Source organism: Mus caroli, unplaced genomic scaffold, assembly GCF_978045245.1.
Source record: "Mus caroli unplaced genomic scaffold, Mus_caroli_1 scaffold_19, whole genome shotgun sequence".
NCBI lineage: Eukaryota > Metazoa > Chordata > Mammalia > Rodentia > Muridae > Mus > Mus caroli.
The window spans coordinates 50777793-50797097 of NW_028227274.1; the positions used below are offsets into that span (position 1 = coordinate 50777793).

Consider the following 19305-nt stretch of genomic DNA (forward strand, 5'->3'; position numbering starts at 1 on the left):
CCAGCATCCCAAAGGGGAGATGCTGATAGCCCATGAAAAGACACATGGGAAAGGGGAGAGAACCAGTAATGACCACAGAGACAACTAAAAAGACCACTGGAAATGTAGTCAGGAAGGATAAACTGTGGGGATTTCCACACATTAGATGTGACAGTGTAAATATACTCAGAGTAACCCCTTGAGAGAGAGAATCTGTCAAACCACACAAAAGGAACAGAGTTATAGACCAAACAACCCTTCTTAAAGGAGATGGCTCTGTAGGAAGCAATGGAATGTTCCAGATGCCGAGCTACACTGTGTTCTGGTCCGCAGAGTTTAAAAATCGCACCCCCACCCTCCAAGGGCAAATACAAAAGTTGTATTTTTGCTTTGATGTGACAGTTCATATCATCCTCTAGCTCCATTCTGCTGCCTTGGCAACATTTACATGAACATTGTCCTTTCTACTGTCAGAACACCAAGAATGGACTCAGTAACTACATGCTAATTGAGTTGCCTAAGGCATAGTCATCTGCGATTTGTATTTGGTCTTGTATTTCTGTGCATAAAAACAATCTTATCCCAAATCTCTTACTTAATTTCATTCTCCTTCCCTGGTCACAGGCCTGAATCATTTTGTGTCATTTAATTACTGAGGGCATAGTCCATCCAAGAAAGGATTAGAGTGTGACTGGCTGGTGGTACCTGGTCATAGCACATGGTGTCATCAATGTGTCTCTCACTGAAGCTATGGAAATGGCCTGAAATCCAGTCTGGGTTGTCTCAGCGCCTGTGAGTGTATAGAAGAGAAAGTCACAAGGACGTGTGTTTTCCTCTGAAATGTTCTGTGAGGGTTATAGGGAAAGTAATGTGTTTTGACATTTAAGCACTTTATCTCATGACTATGTTTTAGATTTTTATCAATAACAAGATGTCTGGTTTTAAATTTTATTTTTATAGATGGCATTTTTTTTCTTTAAAGCTGTCATTTCAGAAGAGCTGTATCCATATATCACAAATAGATCATTTCACTTGATTTGGAAACAACATCCTAATCTGTTTCTGGATGGTTCTATATTGTAATTAAGACTCCAGGTGATATATGCATGTAGAAAGGGAAGAGGAAACATGGAAAAATAAATTAGGTCATAGGTTTGAGGCATAATGGTTTTCTGTAGCATAGCTATGCCATTTTCATGACTTAAATAGAGAGGAGTAGATCAAAATATTTAGAAAGGATATGCTTGGAATAAGAGTTCCCTTTTAAGAAAATTAGCCAGCTACCAGATTAGCCAGAATGATGGCATATGCTCATAACTTTCAGAAGCAGAGGCAGGAGAATCATTGTAAGTTAGAGACCAATTTGGTCTACATTGTTCCAGGCCAGTGATGGTTATACAGCATGACTCTGTCTCAGTAGCATAAACTTAAAAGCCTTGGTCTGGTATGAAAAGGCTCATTTTCATCTGTCTAGATGCACTTTCAATGTCCGGTCATTTTTGCGTTCAGCAAGGCACACCTTCCTGACAGAATCAAAAGAATCAGGCACGAACCATTTACGATCTCACGTGTGAATGCATAAGACAATTTGTGTAATAAGAGAGACACACTGCAGAGAAGAGAATCCTTTTTCAGTGTCTGAGAGCTGACAGAGGATAACGGCTCTCCTGGGCACCACCAGGAGATCTCCATTTCTGCTCCTGACGTGCGTAGGTGCCTCTGTCACTGCCAATGATGATGATAAGAGATGGGAAAGGAAGTGGCAAGTGATGTATCTTGCCCTGACAGACTTAAAGGATTGCCACAGGCATCCCTGAGGCAAATGCTGACTGAGGACATTCCAGTGACTGCGACAGGTCACTCTGGTCCTCTCAGACAACGCCTCTTAAGGCAAACAGCATCGTAATAACTCAATCAAATCTAGACTTATAGCCCCACCTCCTTCCTTGTCTCCCTTACCTCCCTTGTTGAATTCTAAATTTTAAAACAGCCATTACTTTTGATTAGTTGGTATCTGTCCTGTACCAGCACAATTACTATGGCTATGTAATAGTCATTGCTCTGTACCAGCTCTGAACCCAGCAACCAAAGGTATTCCCACAGAAAATACCTGAAGGGTTTCGCTACCAGTTGCAGGAGATGGTCTTTCCATAAAGTTCAAATGTTCACCCAGGGTATGGTGGGAGCAGGGTATGGGCTTTGTTGAGAGGTAACATTGATCATGGGGGGGGGGGTCTCTGACCCCAGTTACGGCCCAGGAGAAGATAAGTGCAAATCAAGTACAGCAAAGGATTATGGGTGCTCCCTGGGGAGTGGGGCTGTGAACTGAAGGAGTGGTGCTCAAGGCTTTTTTGCAAAGCATGGCTCTGGCAGGGAGGAAATGAGCCTGGGGCAATGCTATTACCCAATTACCTTTTCTGGTTTTATTTGTCCAAATAGAGATGATACTTTTAGTTATAAATAGCTAAACTTTAGCCCTCTTTTTTTTTCTCCTTTTGCCTTACCCAGGAAATTATAAATATTCGACCTTACTCAAAATGTACAAAGAAGAATAATGGAAGCCCCTGAATACCTTGATTTGGATGAAATCGACTTTAGTGATGACATTTCTGTAAGTATCCCTACTTACAAGCCATGTTTGCACAGTGTTCTCCCTTCCCACTTGTGAGCTACTTTCTTCACGTCATCTGTATTTCTACACCTCTTCCAGCTTCGTTTATGAACTGAAAACAAGGTCTGTAACAGACACAGTGCGGTTTAGGTTGGGGGCTCTCAGAGTTTAAAAGAAAATAGTACCTAATTGTGTGTGAGCTTGTGGGGAAAGGGTGCCAGAAACTCAGCCTTACTTAACATTCTATTCCTACTAAGTTGCAAGGTTGTTTTTAAAATTATTGATGAATCTATTTGTAAAGCGTGAGCACCTGTTCACAATTTAACCTACGAATACCCATTCCTGGTTTCCTCATATGACTATATCACAATTAGCGCTCTCTCAAGTTCACAAGAACATACACCGAAGCCAACTTGACATTTGATGAATAATAAAAGGAGGCTGTGGGAGAGATGGCTGAACCTTGAAGAGAAAATACCACTCTTCCAGGGGATCGAGTACAGTATCCAGCAGCCATACCAACTGTGTAGAACTCCAGCTCCAGGGCAGCTGGCATCTTCTGACCTCCCTTAGACACTGCACCCATTTGCACATATAGGCACACACACAAATACAAAACTAAAATAAATATTAAGATAAAGGGAAAATTCCCAATCATTGAAAGCATCAAAACATAGATTGTCCACTTGGGAATATTGGCAAGTCATGCATTTGATGGAGACCAAGACAGCTGGACTCTGAGGTCCTCTCATTCTATAATGTTCTGGGCTGATGAGTCCCTCAGATCCCCCAACACTCACACCCAGCTTCTCCTCCATTCATTAAAGCTTTCATCCTGAGCAAACTGTCTACCTACAGCTTGCCTAGAGCTGCCATGGAGTCAGTTCTGTCACCCAACAGCATGTCGTCACCCCAGGACGACACTCACAGCTTCAGACCTCATTTTCTTTGCTATCTCAAAGCCTGAAGCTTTGGGTCACCACTGTATGTTGCTCCCAAACAGTGAGCTTTCTTTGACATGCCTCTGGCTGGAGGTTTATTCCTGTGCTGTACTCCACACTGCGCATAACAGGCGTACTGTACACGACAGTTAGGTTGCAGAGATAGATATGATAAATCACCTCTTTCATACAAAAAAAAAAAGATCATTCTGGTTTTGAACTAGAAAGATATGACTTCATTATTCAGCCTATTTTAGTTTCTAGTTAAATTTTACTGGTCATTATTCAGACTAATGTGAAGTAAGAGTCCTCTTTTCCATGGTAGATGTGAGTGTGTGTGTGTGTGTGTGTGTGTGTGTGTCTGTGAGCATGTGTGTCTATGAGTATTTGTGTGCATGCATGTGTGTGCATGTGAGTGTGTATGTTTGTGTGTGGTGTATGTGTGGTATGTGTGTGTATGTGTTTGTGTGTGTATCTGTGTGTATCTGTGTGTTTGTGTATGTCGGTCACTGTGCTTGACTTAAGAAAGTGTTCAGTATGTGATTCGTCTGTAACTATTCCTCTCAGGGTATTTGGATTTGAGTGAAAGCCAAAAAACATGAGAGATAGTATAAATTTTATTGGAAAGTTGGAAGAGAGAAAGAAAGATTGCATTATCATTAAGAATTTTATGGTAGCTCTTGAGGTTTGATATCAAAGATGTAGTTTGAGAATTGATTTTTTTGTGTTTTCATTTTTGGTTTTGTTTCAAGCAGTTTGTTCATTAGTCGGTATATTTGACATGCTACGGACAGAATCCACTGAGTCACACATTTAGGCATGTCTTCTGTTTAATTATATCCCCGACCCTTGGTTTTGTTAGACAGTGTCATTTTTAATTAATTATTTTATTTATTTACATCCCAAATGTGGCCCCCTCCTGGTCCCCCCTTCCAGAGTTCTTCACCTCATCCCCCACCCCTTTGTCTCTGAGAGGATGTCCCTCCCCAGGCATCCCACTCCTGTGGAGCATCAAGTCCTTATAGGATTAGGCACATCCTCTCCTACTGGGGCCAGACAAGGCTCCTCTGCTAGATGGGTGCTGTGAGCCTCAGACCAGCCCTTGTATACTTTTTGGTTGGTAGCTTAGTCTCTGGGAGCTCCCCGGTGTCCAGGTTAGTTGACACTATTGGTCTTCCTATGGGGTTGGAATCCCCTTCAGTTCCTTCAATTCTTCTCCTAGCTCTTCTATAGGGGTCCTTGACAGCGGTAAGTATCTGTATTTGTCTCAATTAGCTGCTTGCATAACCTCTCATAGGATAGCCATGCTAGGCTCCTAGGCAGAGTGTCATTGTAGCTCAGGCTGGCCTTAAGTTTATGATCTCCTGCCTCAAACTCTGAGGCAGGCATTACACAACTGTCCTAGTTGTGCTTTAAGAAAGCAGTCTTTGCAGACAATCAGTCTAGGCTCCTAGCTTCTTCTGAGGTTACTGGCTGGATGATTTGAAGCATATAAATTTCTTCCCGGAGATGTTCATCTAACTTTTAAAATTGTTTCACTGTTTGGGTGAAATGATAATATATGTGAAACACTTAGCTTGGCACACAGTAAGTTACTCTTTAAAATGGTAGCCTTTGTTATTGTTTCAATGAATAATACAATAATATTTATCTGACCAATAGTGGAGAAAGAACTCGAGGGAAAAGACCAGGCATGGTGTCAAAATTTTCTTTTAAGTACAATAGAGCAGTTGTATTTACAGAAGAATCAGTTGGCAGCAGCCCATAATTTTGATGAATTAGGAAGCTCTGCTTGAAAGATAAAATGTATTAAGCAATAACTGAAGCTGTTTAGCAAATTGGGTCAGAGGATTATACAATGGCTGAGCCTTTCTAACTTGACCACTTTGAACCATAAATTCAGATCTCCATCAGTAAAAATGTACCTTCACCCAAAGTATTTTTTTCAAGTGGACTCTAATGATTGGCTCTTTGGCCTGCATTAAAACTTAAGGCAGGTGTGAATTGCATGGCATTGATGAAACAATAATAGTAACACCTATTGCTTCCCGGGCAACTTCTTGTTCATCCTCATCCTGTTTCTATGGAGTTGGCACTATAGCTGTCTTTTACAGACGAGGACACTAAAGCATTGAGATCCTATCTCTTGCCAAGGATCCTCCAGCTACTCAGAAACACACTGTTTTCAGACTGTCCAATTTCCCTGCAGCGCTTTCCTGCCCCCTCCCAGATGAATAGAGTTTATTGCAGTGATTCAAGCCAACAGCAAGTTTTCAGCCCCTCTTTCTCACCCGTGAGCATCTGGTGATACTGACTTTTCATGGTCTTCCTGGAAAGGTGCTACTGGCTCTGGTGGGTACAGACAAGGAATGTACAACATACAGGACAGCCTCCTACACAGAGGCTTCTCCAGCCCAAAATGTTGACAGTCGGGAAAGCGAGAAGTCAAGTCATTTCTAATCCCCCTTGAAACTGAAGAAGCTCTACTTAGCAAACCCTCCAGCCTAATAGATCATTGTATCATAATTCAGTATGAATCAAGTTTAATACCCTAACCATGACAGAGTCACTGTTCATTAATGGAGAACAAAAGTGAAGACAAACTTACAAATCGTGAAACAAGTGTTCTTTCCCTGTTTAGGTAAACTAGGAATATTGGCTGTCAAGGCTGCTAAAGTTGGGCTAAGTGAAAAGGATTCAAATCCTGTACTCAGAAGAGAAGACATTGTCCAAGTGCTATTTCACTAACACAAAGAGAATGACGCAGTCCATGAGTATGTTTTTAGTGTTTGCATTGCACAGACCCCTATCTCTGCCGGGCCTTTCGCTTCTTTCCTGATGAAGAGGCAGGAGGAAGTGGAGAGTCCAGGCAGAAGTTGGAAAAGATGTTTACAAAGCTCATGCTGGGATTTAAAACTCCCCTTCTTACCCTCCAACTACAGCCCAATTGCGTAGTTTGGGCTTTTTGTTTCATGGTTTTTCCCCTCTGGTCATGAGACTGGTTCTTGTTTTAATTAAAACGCAAGCTGTATATTTGTATAGAAAAACAACTAGGACTTGCTGTCTCTGTCTAATGAGACAAAACACAGAAGGCGACCGATTTATTTAGAAGTTCCCCAGACTTGAAAATAATGGGCTTCCTCTGTAAATGCAAAGTTAAAAAACGGTACATCCCTGTAACCCTGCCATCTGAAAGGACAACTGGAACCCTGTGAGAGAGGGCTCACACAAACACCAAAGGCTCAAACCTTTCTCTCACTGCAAACAGGTTTACAGAGGCCTTTATTGGTGTGAGAACCAGGGCCCCTATCATCAAAACAAAAACAAAGCCCTCCAGGGCTCTGAATCATGGTATACTTACTTTATTAAGGAAAGCCAACTCTTTAGTTCTTTTTAGTTCTTAGTCTGTTACGTAGGCCTGAATGACTGAAGCAGAAGCTAAACAGCAGATAGGTGAAGTGTGTCACACCCAGCCACCATCTGTCAGAGGCAGGCCCTGTCACACACAGCACTGAAGCCATTGAAGTTAGCTATCCAGCTCAAGCCTCACTGCTCTGTGAGACACTGGTTTCGCTTTCATCCTGTTTCACAGATGACAGAAGTGAGATTTCTGGGGCTACTGTGACTTTCACAAGGTTACAGATAGAACATTGTGGCAGGGTCAGGACTTGATTCTAGAACTCTTTGACCAGAGTGTTGTATCCTTCTGAGAAACCTAGTTGAGTGGGAGCATCTCTGCACCTGTAGACCAGTCATTCATTCACCATCATCCCCATTTGGTACTGGAGGACTCACAGTTGCTGCTTGGCATTGAGGCACTTGGTTACCAGTGTAAAGAAATAAAATCAGCTAAAAGGGAGGCAAGCAAGACCCTAGTTTTTATTACACCTAAAGTTTCCCTAAAAGGTGACCAGGACCTTCATGTGGATTCGTTCCTATCAGCCCTGACCTTCCTAGAAGTCACCATGTTCCTGTCCATATTCAAACTTTTTCTTGGTTCCAGTCAGTATGACGTGGTTTCAGCAGCCAGCAGAATACTATGAGGTTTTGTGCAGTGTTTTGTTTGCTATGTCCTACATTTGAGTCCACGTTGTCTTTATTCCTCTTCTTTAGCTCCATGGTATTAAAAACGCATTCCTGATTTTAGCATCAAATGCCCTACATTTCGATTGTTCTTTAAGTATGTCCCAAGAAATTGAATAGCACCTGTCTGAACCAAAAGCCGTGTGTTGTATGTAGTGGGCCTCAAGACTTGAATCAAGTTCCCCTTCTCTCTTAGACCAAACACCCACAGGAAAAAAAGAAGTTTAAGCAGAGATTGGTTCCCAGGAAGAGAGAGTAACCACGTTTTATATTTAAGTTTAGATTTTAATTTAAAGAGCAACTAATTTTTAATTTGCCTCCTCTTATTCTGAACTTGGCCCATGTAGTCCTTGTCTTCCCAGATTGCCATAGTATTTATCAGGCTGGCTATGCCGCTTATTTATACAAACTACTTACTCATAGATAACTATTTTGCCAATCTAGTCAGCAAGTGTTTATTAAATATCAACAGTGCTCCAGGCACAGTTCTAGGTTTGGAAAGATAGTATAAACTTGGTACTCTCAGAGAGTTTATCATAGCAAACAAGCTATTCTGTTTCATAGACTGTAACATATGTATTATAACTATGAAGTATCAGGTTAACTTCATGGGAAGTCACATCTCAGCACCAATCACTATTCTTGTCTGTCTGTGTGTATTGGTGATCATTGACTCATGACTCACAGTTGACTCTAGACAAGCACTGGTGTTGGACAAGGCCCACAGCTGGCCAGCTACCCAACTGCAAGATAAATATGTCTTTTAATTGTTTCACCATTTATAATTTTTCAATATTTATTATTATGTAGGCTTAACTTTCTAGTGTTTTTTGAAACCCCAAATGTAAGTCATCGTGGTACTTAGCATTTGTTAAGCACTTACTGTACACCAGACAGGATTCCCATGCTTTACAGTATTAGTTCAGAGTCTTCACATTCCCACTCTATTTGGGCATTGAAATTACTCAATTTTACCAATGGGATTAAAGAACTGAGATTACCAAGAAAGTGTTGAAGTCTGGATATAATGTGGGCAGTCTGCCTCCAAAAGCCACATGCACAGCCATCTCATTGAAGGTGATTTCTGCTGGGCCTGGTGGTCATCCTTAGACAGGCCACATAGGGCTCTTGACATCCATGTCCACTCCTCACATAGGAGGGGGATCCTTCAGCATTCTTATCAAACTCCCTTTCCCAATGTGAACCTTCAAATGTTGCCCAACCACATATTGCATTAACTACATTAATATTAATAATACAGCAATTTCTGGTCTATTCTTCTTTTTTTTAGCCATCAGAAAATAGTTTAATTATAATAATGATCAAAAAGAGCTGTTGAGTTTTTTCATACTAGCCACAAACAATATCTAGCATAAAAGGCATATAAGAATTTTGTTACCTTTTCAAATCTTGACAAATATAATAAAAACAAAAAACCATTGCAAAAAGCCATGCATATGCATGTGAGAATAGAATGGATTGCAGTAATTCTCGCTAATGGATCCTAGTTGGTAAAATGAAATGTAATTAGAGAGTGGGGCACTTATAGGAAGATGTGGACCATCTGTGTTACTCTATGGAAGGACAGTGGCAAAAACTGAGATGCCGCTTAAGTCTTCTGATGGAATGTAGTGTCAAAAGAGCAGACTGTCCCACAGAAAGGTCTACTCCTAAGTGAGGGTAGGAAAAGTAAGATGTCTATAAAAGAAACTGAACTCTCCCCTCCCTCCCTCCTTTTCCCTCCCCCTTTCCCCTCCCTCCCCCTCCCTCTCTCCTCCTCCTCCTCTTCCTCCTCCTCCTCCTCTTCCTCCTCCTCCTCCTCTTCCTCTTCCTCCTCCTCCTCCTCCTCCTCCTCCTTCTTCTTCTTCTTCTTCTTCTTCTTCTTCTTCTTTCTCTCTCTCTCTCTCTCTCTCTCTCTCTCTCTCTCTCTCTCTCTCTCTCCTTTGCTCTCTGTACATGCACTGTTCCTCTCTCTCTCCCTCCCTACCCATGTTGACTTCCTTGGCTTCCTTGCTTGGGATCAGTGAACTCACACACCCAAGAGCAGCTTCCTAATAAGCCTGCATTTAACATAACCTAGAAAGAAAGAAAGAAAGAAAGAAAGAAAGAAAGAAAGAAAGAAAGAAAGAAAGAAAGAAAGAGAGAGAAAGGGAGAGAGAGGGAGAGGGGGGAGGGGGAGAGAGATAAAGAAGGAAAGGAGGAAGGGAGGAAGGGAGGAAGGGAGGAAGGAAGGAAGTGAAAGGAATTTTAAGAAATGAAGGGGGAGAAGAGAAAGGCCAACAGAGAAATTAAAACAAAACCCAAGAGAATGTTCACTGTCAAGTTCTGTATCCACAGAGTTTTCCCCCTAACACTCTTTGGTGGCCATACTAAGTACCACTCCATGAAGCAACAACAGTAAATGAAGCAATAAAGAAGCAGAGAGGAGACCAAAAGCAAGTCTTTCTGAGGGGGAGGCTGAGGGGCCCAAGAGCAGGAAAGCTTGTGGCAGTTGAGGGAGGAGGAGCATTCTGACATGAGGGGGCTGCTTATTCACTTTGTAGGGTCGAAGGAGAGAGCCTGTGCTGAGGGAGGGGCTGGGAAGCGGGGAACAGAGGTCCTGGCAGGGCAAGAGCCCTGAGAAACGGGAACAAAGGGTAGTCATGCAGGAATGGATGTCTGTGCCGCCATATCTTCAGAATTATGTGGAGTCAAGACATGCTTCTCCATTGGTAGGCAGGCCTTTGAACAGGACAACATTTTACAAAAAAGAAAACAGTGTTAAGCTCAAAAAAATCTCTCTTTAGCTCTGTGGCTGCTTTTGCAAGCAGCTTTGCTTATGTAGAAGGCTCTGGTTCTGCCCTCTGGCTGCCTGAAGTACCTGCCTGAATTCTGGAATGCTCTGAGAAGCCATAAATCTTATGATAGTTTAAATGGACCACTCATTTCCCATCCTCGTCCCAGGAAACGTAACAGAACCTTGGTTATTTAACAGTCTCTAGCTTGAAAATGTGCTCAGGACATGCTTTCCTTTTCTGTGGCTCATTCCCATTTGAGTGACGTCTGCTTGCTCACCTAACGGGCTTCAGTTTGCAGGACTAAAAAGGCCAACGTTTTTCAGTCCTGAACAATAGCTAGGGTGGTCAGAGAGTCCCATGGAGCAATGTAGAAGTCATATTCTGTCTTTCTGGGTCCTATGCATGTTCAAACTGTTCTATATGGCAAAGGGATAAACTGATGTTGTGGCCATGTAGGGTTGTCTGTCACCACACAACAGCAGTTTGAGAAGAAAACTTTCAGTGTCCACCCTTATCTTCAAACTCTGTTGAGCAGGGAAAGAGTTAAGAGGAGTCCCATAAGGTAGAGAAGTAGGCTGATGCAAAGTCCTTTGAGTTTCCAGTCCCAGCTCATTCCTGCACCTTTCTTGTACTCCTGAATTTAGAGTCCTGGCAGTAATAAAGATGAGGAAGGAAAGTCTCTCTCTCTCTCTCTCTCTCTCTCTCTCTCTCTCACACACACACACACACACACACACACAAATGCTAGAAAGATGAGACATTTTACAATCATTTATCATTTTTCAAAATAACTCCAGCTTCGTTATCTCATGTAGGTACCTGTGTCCTACAGATAAGGAAACCTAGCTCTTGAGGTTTTTCAAAAAAAAAAAAAAAAAACAATTTATTTGTCCAGAACCATAGAGATAATAAACATGGGAGCCATGGCATAAATCCAGATCCTCTGGCTCTACATCTCTGTCCCTTACACAAAAGGACAACTGCCAGCAGTCATGTTGCTAAAGTGAAAATTTTGCTCTTTTGAATGGGCTGTGACTGCATTGCTAGATTTATAATTAAAGGTTTTCCTAAGATTACTTTTATATAAATATTAACTGTGGTTACCATGGCTACTAAAGCCATGGGCTACTCAGAGGAATTCATTTAATACAGCTCAATAAGTGCCTAGTATCTTAGGTAAGTAAAATATCTTCTACCACCTAAAGAAGGAATGAAAGCATTTATATAAAAATGGAGACAGAATGCCATGTGTATAATTAAGATGAACCTTCATGGATTCTGATATATGTGCTGAATTATCTGGATGCTTTGTGATAAGCCAATGGATGGACCCAACATAAGCGTACCAGATTCAGTAGCTCTAAAATGGTTCCAAAAAAAATCTATTGTCCAAGGAATTCCTGGAAGGCATGATGCTACTGGTCCAGAGAGCATGCTTTGAATGCTGACATTCATTCTGTCTGGGAGAGTCATCTGGGATATTATGGAGATGATAGCCAGGCCAGGCTGGAAGAATGAAAGAGAGTTTTCCTGTTGCAATGGGAGGGAGGAATGGCATTCTGGGTAGACAGAGTAGCATTCATAAAGACACAAGAAAACCAATAGGTGGGGGACTATAAGACATGTGCCACTGCTGCAAGAAGTGAATGCATGTAAACAGTAAGGCTGATTGTATGCCATACTAAGGCCATGGTCAGTCCTACATACATCCTGCAGAGTCACTGAAGGGTTTCAAACAGAGACATGCTCAAGTAAAATTTGAACTAAAGAAAGCTGATAAATTCTAACGCCAGTATGAATGCTCGGAAGAAATCCCTATTAACTACCTAAACTTTAAAGCTTCTAAACATTTAAATATTACAGGATCATATGAGCCTTGGATGTGTACATGTTGCTATTTCAGGCAGTTAATTGCCCCTAGCTGCCATGTGTATACTCAAGTCAAAGATAGTGTCCTTTTGCTCCTTTGCATATGGGAACTGCTAGTTCAACAGAGGAAAGAGCCAAGGTAAAGAAAGACACTACAGACGTTTACTGAGAGCAGAGCAGAAAAGAGAAACATCAGTAAGGGCTGACCTGGGGCTTCCAGGAGAAGGCAGAGCATATGCTGACTTTATGGGACAGTGTCACTTCATAGGAGAAGGATTTTGGATAAGAAGGACCCCAGGATTAAAGGAACAGAGGAAGTAGATGTGTTCAGCAGGATCACTGAAGCAGCTGGAGAAATTGGTCAGCCTTTCCAGGAGTTCTTGAAACAGAGGAGCAGTAAAGATTTAATCAAAGGAGCAGTTTCTCCAGCCACTAACCTCTGCAAAGATTCAAGAAAAGGAGGATGTTAGGAGAAAATAGTAAAAGGGAAAGCAAATGCCTCTCCGATAACTGAAAGCCCTCTCTCCTTTGCATCACCCAGGGATAGATAACAGTATGGAGAGAACAGGCTACACAGTCTGGGGTGGAGGATAAGCAGATGGAAGACACATTGGTCTCGGTTTGTTCAGTCTAAGTGGCAGGAGTTACTACCAGTAACTGCCCTATGAATGAGTTAGGTTGGCCATCTGACAGTTCCTTATAGAAGGCCATCTGTCCTGTGAATTGGGACATCAGTCTGGGAAGCCTTCCACTCCAGCTCCCAGATGGTAGCACAATGCACTCTTGTAAGAGAGACATGCTGGGTCATGAGCTCATTCTCAAATATGCAAAAATAAAAATGTGTGTTGCTTTTGTAAATCACACGTTTCCTCTGCATTTCCCCCAACCACGACGTAGCCATCTCTAAATCACTCTATTGCATTAAGTCTTCCCTTGCAGTGTTGGTATTTGCAGAAATAAATCCTCAAATTACTCTCTTATTGGATCTTTATTAAAAAATGAAAGATTTGTTGAATGCATAGACAATTTCACAGCTGAATACAACATTCCATGCATTCTGAGAATTCCCCCAAACTACATAATTCTCTAGCTGACACTTTTTTTTTCTCAGTTTTCTGTGTTTTTTATTCCTATTCCCAGGAGTAACTCATCACTCTGTCTTCAGGGTCATTACTTCTTAGTGGTTGTGATATGAAGAATTCAAATGTGTGCTTATACACACACACACACACACACACACACACATACACACACACTGTGCTTTTTCACCATGGGCAAAGCCACAGCCCATATGTCGCCCTCCCTGATTCTTTTTTCCTATTTTGGTTTTGATTGTTGGACAGCTGCTTGATTGATTTGTTTGGGGTTTTGTTGTTGTTGTTGTTGTTGTTGTTGCTGCTGCTGCTGCTGCTGCTGCTGCTGCTATTGTGTTTTAAAGCAGTATCTCAGTATGTCATACCCTGGCTGGTTTAGAACTTTCTATAGAGAGAGATTAGCCAGGATGAGACCTCAGATATTGCCTGCCTCTGCCACCCAGGTGCTAGGATGACAGGTGTGTGACCTCATGTCTAGCTTCTGCTGTGATTCTCTCTCTACACTCCAGCCAAGCAGCCTAAGCAAACTACTGCTCACTCTCCACTTAGCAGCCAAAGAGGAAGACCTGGGACTTCAGCTGATAAAGCTGGGATGTGAATCTGTCTTTCAGGTGATGGTTAGGATTCATGTTCCTGGAATGCAGACAGCAGTTCACCTGTTTTAATGGAGTGTATATCTTTTAAGCCCAACGAGAAACCTTGGCTGAATGTATTGTTGCCCATATTTAAATATAATCAATCAACTGTCTCTCTTAACGTTGTCTTGAGGAGGAGGGCAAAAGGGAGCGAGAGAGGTGAAGAGATGAGGAGAAAGAGAAAGAGAGAGAGGGGTTAAGGAAGAGGGAGACAGAGGGGGAGAGAGAGAGACCTGGGTTGAAGGTGGAGTGAGGCAAAAAACAGGAAAGATGGTGAGTCTTTGCCAAAGGGTGTTTCATGGGGTACAGCAACCTAAACAAAGGTCTAATTTTAATTGAATTATAGACTGTGTAATTAGATAACCTGCACCAGCTGGTTTCAAAAAGCTACCAGATTCCTTTGAGAGCTCATGCTTGGTGAGGAATATAAGGTGCCTTGTGACTACCAAGATGAACAAGATGAAGCTTCTCCATATAAATTATCCCTAACCTTCCTACACACACACACACACACACACACACACACACACGCACCCACGCATGCACGCACGCACATGCACACATGTGCGCGAGTGCGCATGATGTAGTAGAAGGAAAAACTGTCTGGAGGTTCAGTTCTGGTTTAAGACCCTCCCCTCTCCCCCCCTCCCACAGTGTGTAGTATATTTGCCAAAGCACCTGTAGTCTCTGAGGAATGGCTACATAAACAGGATGTTATTGCATCAGACAGGTAAGAATAATTTATCTAATTAGTCTTCCGAGATTTCATTTTTCATTTAGAAATACTGGAGATTTAATTTGTTTGTGATAAGCAGTTGGCAAACTGACAATGGCGGCTAGCGCCTACTCCCTCTGTCTTGCTTTGCTGGTGTTTCTGTGGGAGCCCAGGAGGTCTATCTATCAACATCACTCCAACTAAAGTACCTTTGCATTGAAAAATGCATTCTAATTATACAGTCCTCACTTGTGATGCCAGAATAAGCCTAATGGCTTTCCCCTGGTCATTTTTCTTTTAGATTAAAGTATTTTTTTCCTCAGCCGCCTCAGATTTTGCAGTGGAGAAGTAATTCATGATATGTGCCTGTTGTTCCTAGAGACACAGGGCAAACTATTTTGAGCTAATTGTATTTTATGGATTAAAATGTGAGCAGGACTGAAGATAGTCTCTGACTTAAGCTTTGATGAAAGGCCTCATTCTGTTCTATTCTATTCTATTCTATTCTATTCTATTCATCCTCCTTATTTTGTTTGAAAACACCCTCTCTCAAGATGGATTGATAGGTACAAATGGAGATCCCATAAGTCATGGCTATTGATTTACATTTGTTTTAGCTCTCCTGATTTTTGGATCTCCAGTGGCATAATTTGTTATCTTGATGGCCAGCCCTGGACTGGAGCAGGAACAGAGACTAAAAGGTGGTGTCTTTCCGCCCACACTAATCTGTCTCTGGAAGAGGAGAGCTTTCCAACAGACCTGTGCTCCTCTTGCTTTTTATAACATAACCTCAGTATGTTTGCCACGGAGACTATAGGCACAGTAAAATCTGCAGCACGTGGTAACTGTTGGGATCTAAAAAGATGTATTTAGTTTGTATGTGTGAGGATATGCATTGCAGGAGAATATCTAGTAGCTGCAGAGACCAAAAGAGGACATTGGACTCCCTGGAACTGAAGCTCCAGATAGTTGTGGTCCACCATGAGAGTGCTGGCAACTGAACCAGCCTCCTCTGCAAGAGCAAAAAGTGCCCTTAACCACTGATCCATATCTCCAGCCCCAGCTTTGGATTTTTGGGTAGTGTGGTCCATACCAGCCCAGGCATGTCTCCTTTACTCTGGATGTTGAGGAAGCCAAAAAAGTTCCTTCTCCAGGCTTTCCTCTCCTGTAGCTAACTCTGAGGGTTGAGGAAACAAATCCTGGAAATATTCAAGATTCAGTAATTCTGACATCTTGCAGTTAGAAATGATGAGAGATAGAATCTGTTGGATGCATCTCGCTCTGTCCATTAATAAGAGCTGCCAGGCTTCCTTCTAACCTTTGTCTGCTGAGGTGCTTGCAGGCAGAGCTTCGGGTGCTGTTAGATTACAATGAGATCCACTTCCTGAATGTTCATCTTGTACTCAAGTCTCACTCCTTGTGTTCTGTTTCATTTATTTATTTTGATGATTTGAATGAATGCTTTTATTTTAAATGTCTGTTTTACACCCTCTTTCCTCTCTTTCCTTATTCAGTATTCAGTCACCTCTCTCAAGACCATCCCAGCACTGTGCAGAAGATGTGACTCACAAAACGAAGACAGATCAGGTAGGTCAGACCCCTCACTCCTCTAGTCCCCCAGGGTTGAAAAGCCTCTGGAAAGCAGATTCCCTGGTTTCGTTGCTCTCAAATTCTGCTGCTTTCTCCTGATGGTTTCCCTGCTCCCAGTACCTCCCTGGCACCTTCAAACAAACAGATATGGGGTCATCTACAGGAACAGGAGGTCCTAACAAGGACCTGGCTGTGTACAAATTGACACAGATCCTCTTGATCTCTTCAAACTATAGTATCAATAGTGATTTGCTGAAAAGTCAAGAAAGCAGTGGTGGCAAAAGCATAATGATGCAGGCGCCAACGAAAAAATGCTGGATGCATTTACTACCCATATGGCAGTGACCAACGTGAGGGATGGTGTTTTGCCAAAGTCTGAAACCCTATCAGGATGCGACATGCTAGAATCTGCAATAATGCATACCATAACAGTTAAGATGAAAGCAAGGCGCTGGAGTTTAATAGTGTAAACTAAACAGAGAATTATGGCAGATAGATGAAAACCAGCTGGCTAGGCTTTTCTCTTTGCCCCATCCCCCGATTGAAAAAAGTACATTTAGTGTTGTTTTCCTCCCTGTAAATCAAATTAAGTCGCTCTGATTTTCTGTCTGTGATGGATAAAAAAATGAAAATAAAAAGTATATTGATGGGAATGATATTAAACTAAGAAATGGTGTTCGTTATTTTGTTCTACATAATTACTCAAAGGCGTCACCATTAACTTTGCCAAACTGAACCTCTCCTAATAGGCACACCAGGCTTGAGAAACATGTTTGGCAGGAGATTTAAGATAATCCTTAAATTGTGCACATGATGTTTAAAAATAAATAGAAGTATCTTTCCAATACAGCTACTAGAATTCTGAATTTCCAAATGAAAGGACTTGGAAAACTAACTTTCTCCACTGGATCATTTGTTTTGCTTTGACATTTCTGCTTCGAAGAGACAGCAAGCAATAATGCGTTTACTGGTTTGTTTATTTCTGTGTGTGCATGCATTGATAATATATGAAAGTGAGTCAGAAACATCCCAGGAGTGAGCTTTAAATTCAAATGAAATTTTTTCATTTGCTCTAAACTATTGAAAGAGAGAGGACATAAACTCAGGAGGCGATGAGATAAAGAGCATTGTGGGGATTTGAAGGGAGAAAGTGGTGGATAGATATGATTGAAATATATTCTGTAAAGAAATAAAGTTTTCAAAGAATGCACAAAGATGTTATTTTTAACAAGAGACAAGTCTATGCTGAGTTGGACAGGGGATTTTTGGCTCTAATTTCTTTGAGGACTTATCTCCTTAAAGCAACAATTTTGTTCAACGGCCACATGTGGAACCGACCCTTCCACTCGGTCTTTCTTTTGTCAACCACGAAGAAGTTTCTTTGAAAATGGTCGTGAATATCTACCTTTTCAAACAGATAGCAGCAGAAATCACAATGGCCACTGAGAAAAGTCTACATCGTCTTTGGGATAGAGCGCTCCACTGGGAAAGTCTTTCCTAAAGCCTCTGTCATTTGAAACACTCCGTATTTCTCTTAACATTAATCCAATATACTAGCCATTTTCTGTTTGGGGAAGATTGTCAGGTGTTCATAGCTATCTCTGTGCTAGGAAGTCCTTCAGCAAATATTCCCATTGGTCCTTGCATTTATTTAATCAATAATATGTGTTGAGTGGTCTTTGATCTAAGCACGGAGAACATGGCAAGCAAGCAAACAAACAGAAAACAATACAGAAGTTCCTGTGTTCACGAAGCTTATATCTGGATGGCGTGACAGGCAGAGGACACACAAACCTACAAGTAGGCAAGAGAAAGACAACATGGGCCAAAGTGATAGTCTCTCAACCTCTGGGTCAAGACCCCACCTGTGGGGTCACAGGGGTCACATAACAGATACACTGTATATCAGATATTTACACTATGATTTGTAACAGCAGGAAAATTACAGTTACGAAGTAGCAACAAAATAGTTTTATGGTTGGGGGTCACTACAGCATGAGAGAATTAAAGAGTCGCAGCATTAAGAAGGTTGAGAACCACTCTGACAGAACAACTTGTGGGGCATCAGTGGGAAGCATGTTTAGGAGGCCAGGGAGTATGTTAATTAGAAAACTTATTGCTGAGACAAAATACTTGACAACTTCAGGGGTAGGGTATGTTGGTTCTCAGTTTGAGTATACAGTCTACCATGACACGGAAGTCGGGATAGCTGATCACCTGATGTGCACCAACAGGAAGTAGGGAGAGATGACTATGGGTGCACGTAGCTTGCTTCTCATTTCATTCCAGGACCTCAGCCCAGAGTATGGAGCCACCCGCAGCAGTTACAATAAGTCTTCCGACCTTAATTAACCTAACATGGGAACTCCCTCACAAATGTGCCAGAGACTGGTTCCCAGATTATCCTAAGTCACATCAACTTGACAACTGAGACAATATCTTAGAGAGGGACCCAGCCATATGAAAGCCAACTCTTTGCTGGCTGAAAATGAAGGAACGAACAATGCCCACTCTGTAATCCAAATTTAGCCAATTACTATGAAGCATGAAGGGAAGAAAGTCAGTGTGGCTGCTTAATGGTGACCAAACTAACAAACAGCTGGAGAGGCTGGGAGATGGTGAGGCCAGAGTCCCCTAGGGAGCCCCGTTTACAGTATAGCAGGATTCCAGGTTTTGTAAAATCCTCTCACAGACTGACTATCAGTTACTCAAATGGCCTGGGACCAGAAGTGTGTCTGAGCACGGGGCTTTCTATATTGTAGCTGCGTTTTAGTTCTTGTGTTTCCGCCAGCCTGAAGCCCTTCTGCCTGGTTTTTTGTTGTTGTTGTTGTTGTTGTTGTTGTTTTAGTGTTCTGCTGTGTATAATGGTAGTCCTGGATATAGCCTTTAAAGCACTCAACAGACATATAACCCAAGGTTCATCTCCCTCCATCCCTGCACCTGAGAAGGTTTGCACTGTGTGGCTACTATCAGTGCTGTCCGAGGCTTCTGAGCTGTGCTTTAACACCTAC

General features: G+C 42.0%; 1 protein-coding gene across 5 annotated transcripts in view; it reads left to right on the forward strand.

Annotated features, from left to right (window-relative positions):
- Sncaip (synuclein alpha interacting protein) overlaps positions 1-19305 on the forward strand; it is a 152123-nt gene that overhangs the window by 72227 nt on the left and 60591 nt on the right. For all 5 annotated transcript variants that reach the window (XR_015046117.1, XR_015046116.1, XR_015046118.1 and 2 more), the window contains exons 2-3: positions 2488-2590; positions 16219-16291. Coding sequence is in view for 1 of the 5 variants with exons in the window: in XM_021150292.3 (XP_021005951.1) it covers positions 2534-2590; positions 16219-16291 (130 nt within the window). In the remaining 4 variants the exon portion in view is untranslated. The remainder of the gene's footprint in view (positions 1-2487; positions 2591-16218; positions 16292-19305) is intronic.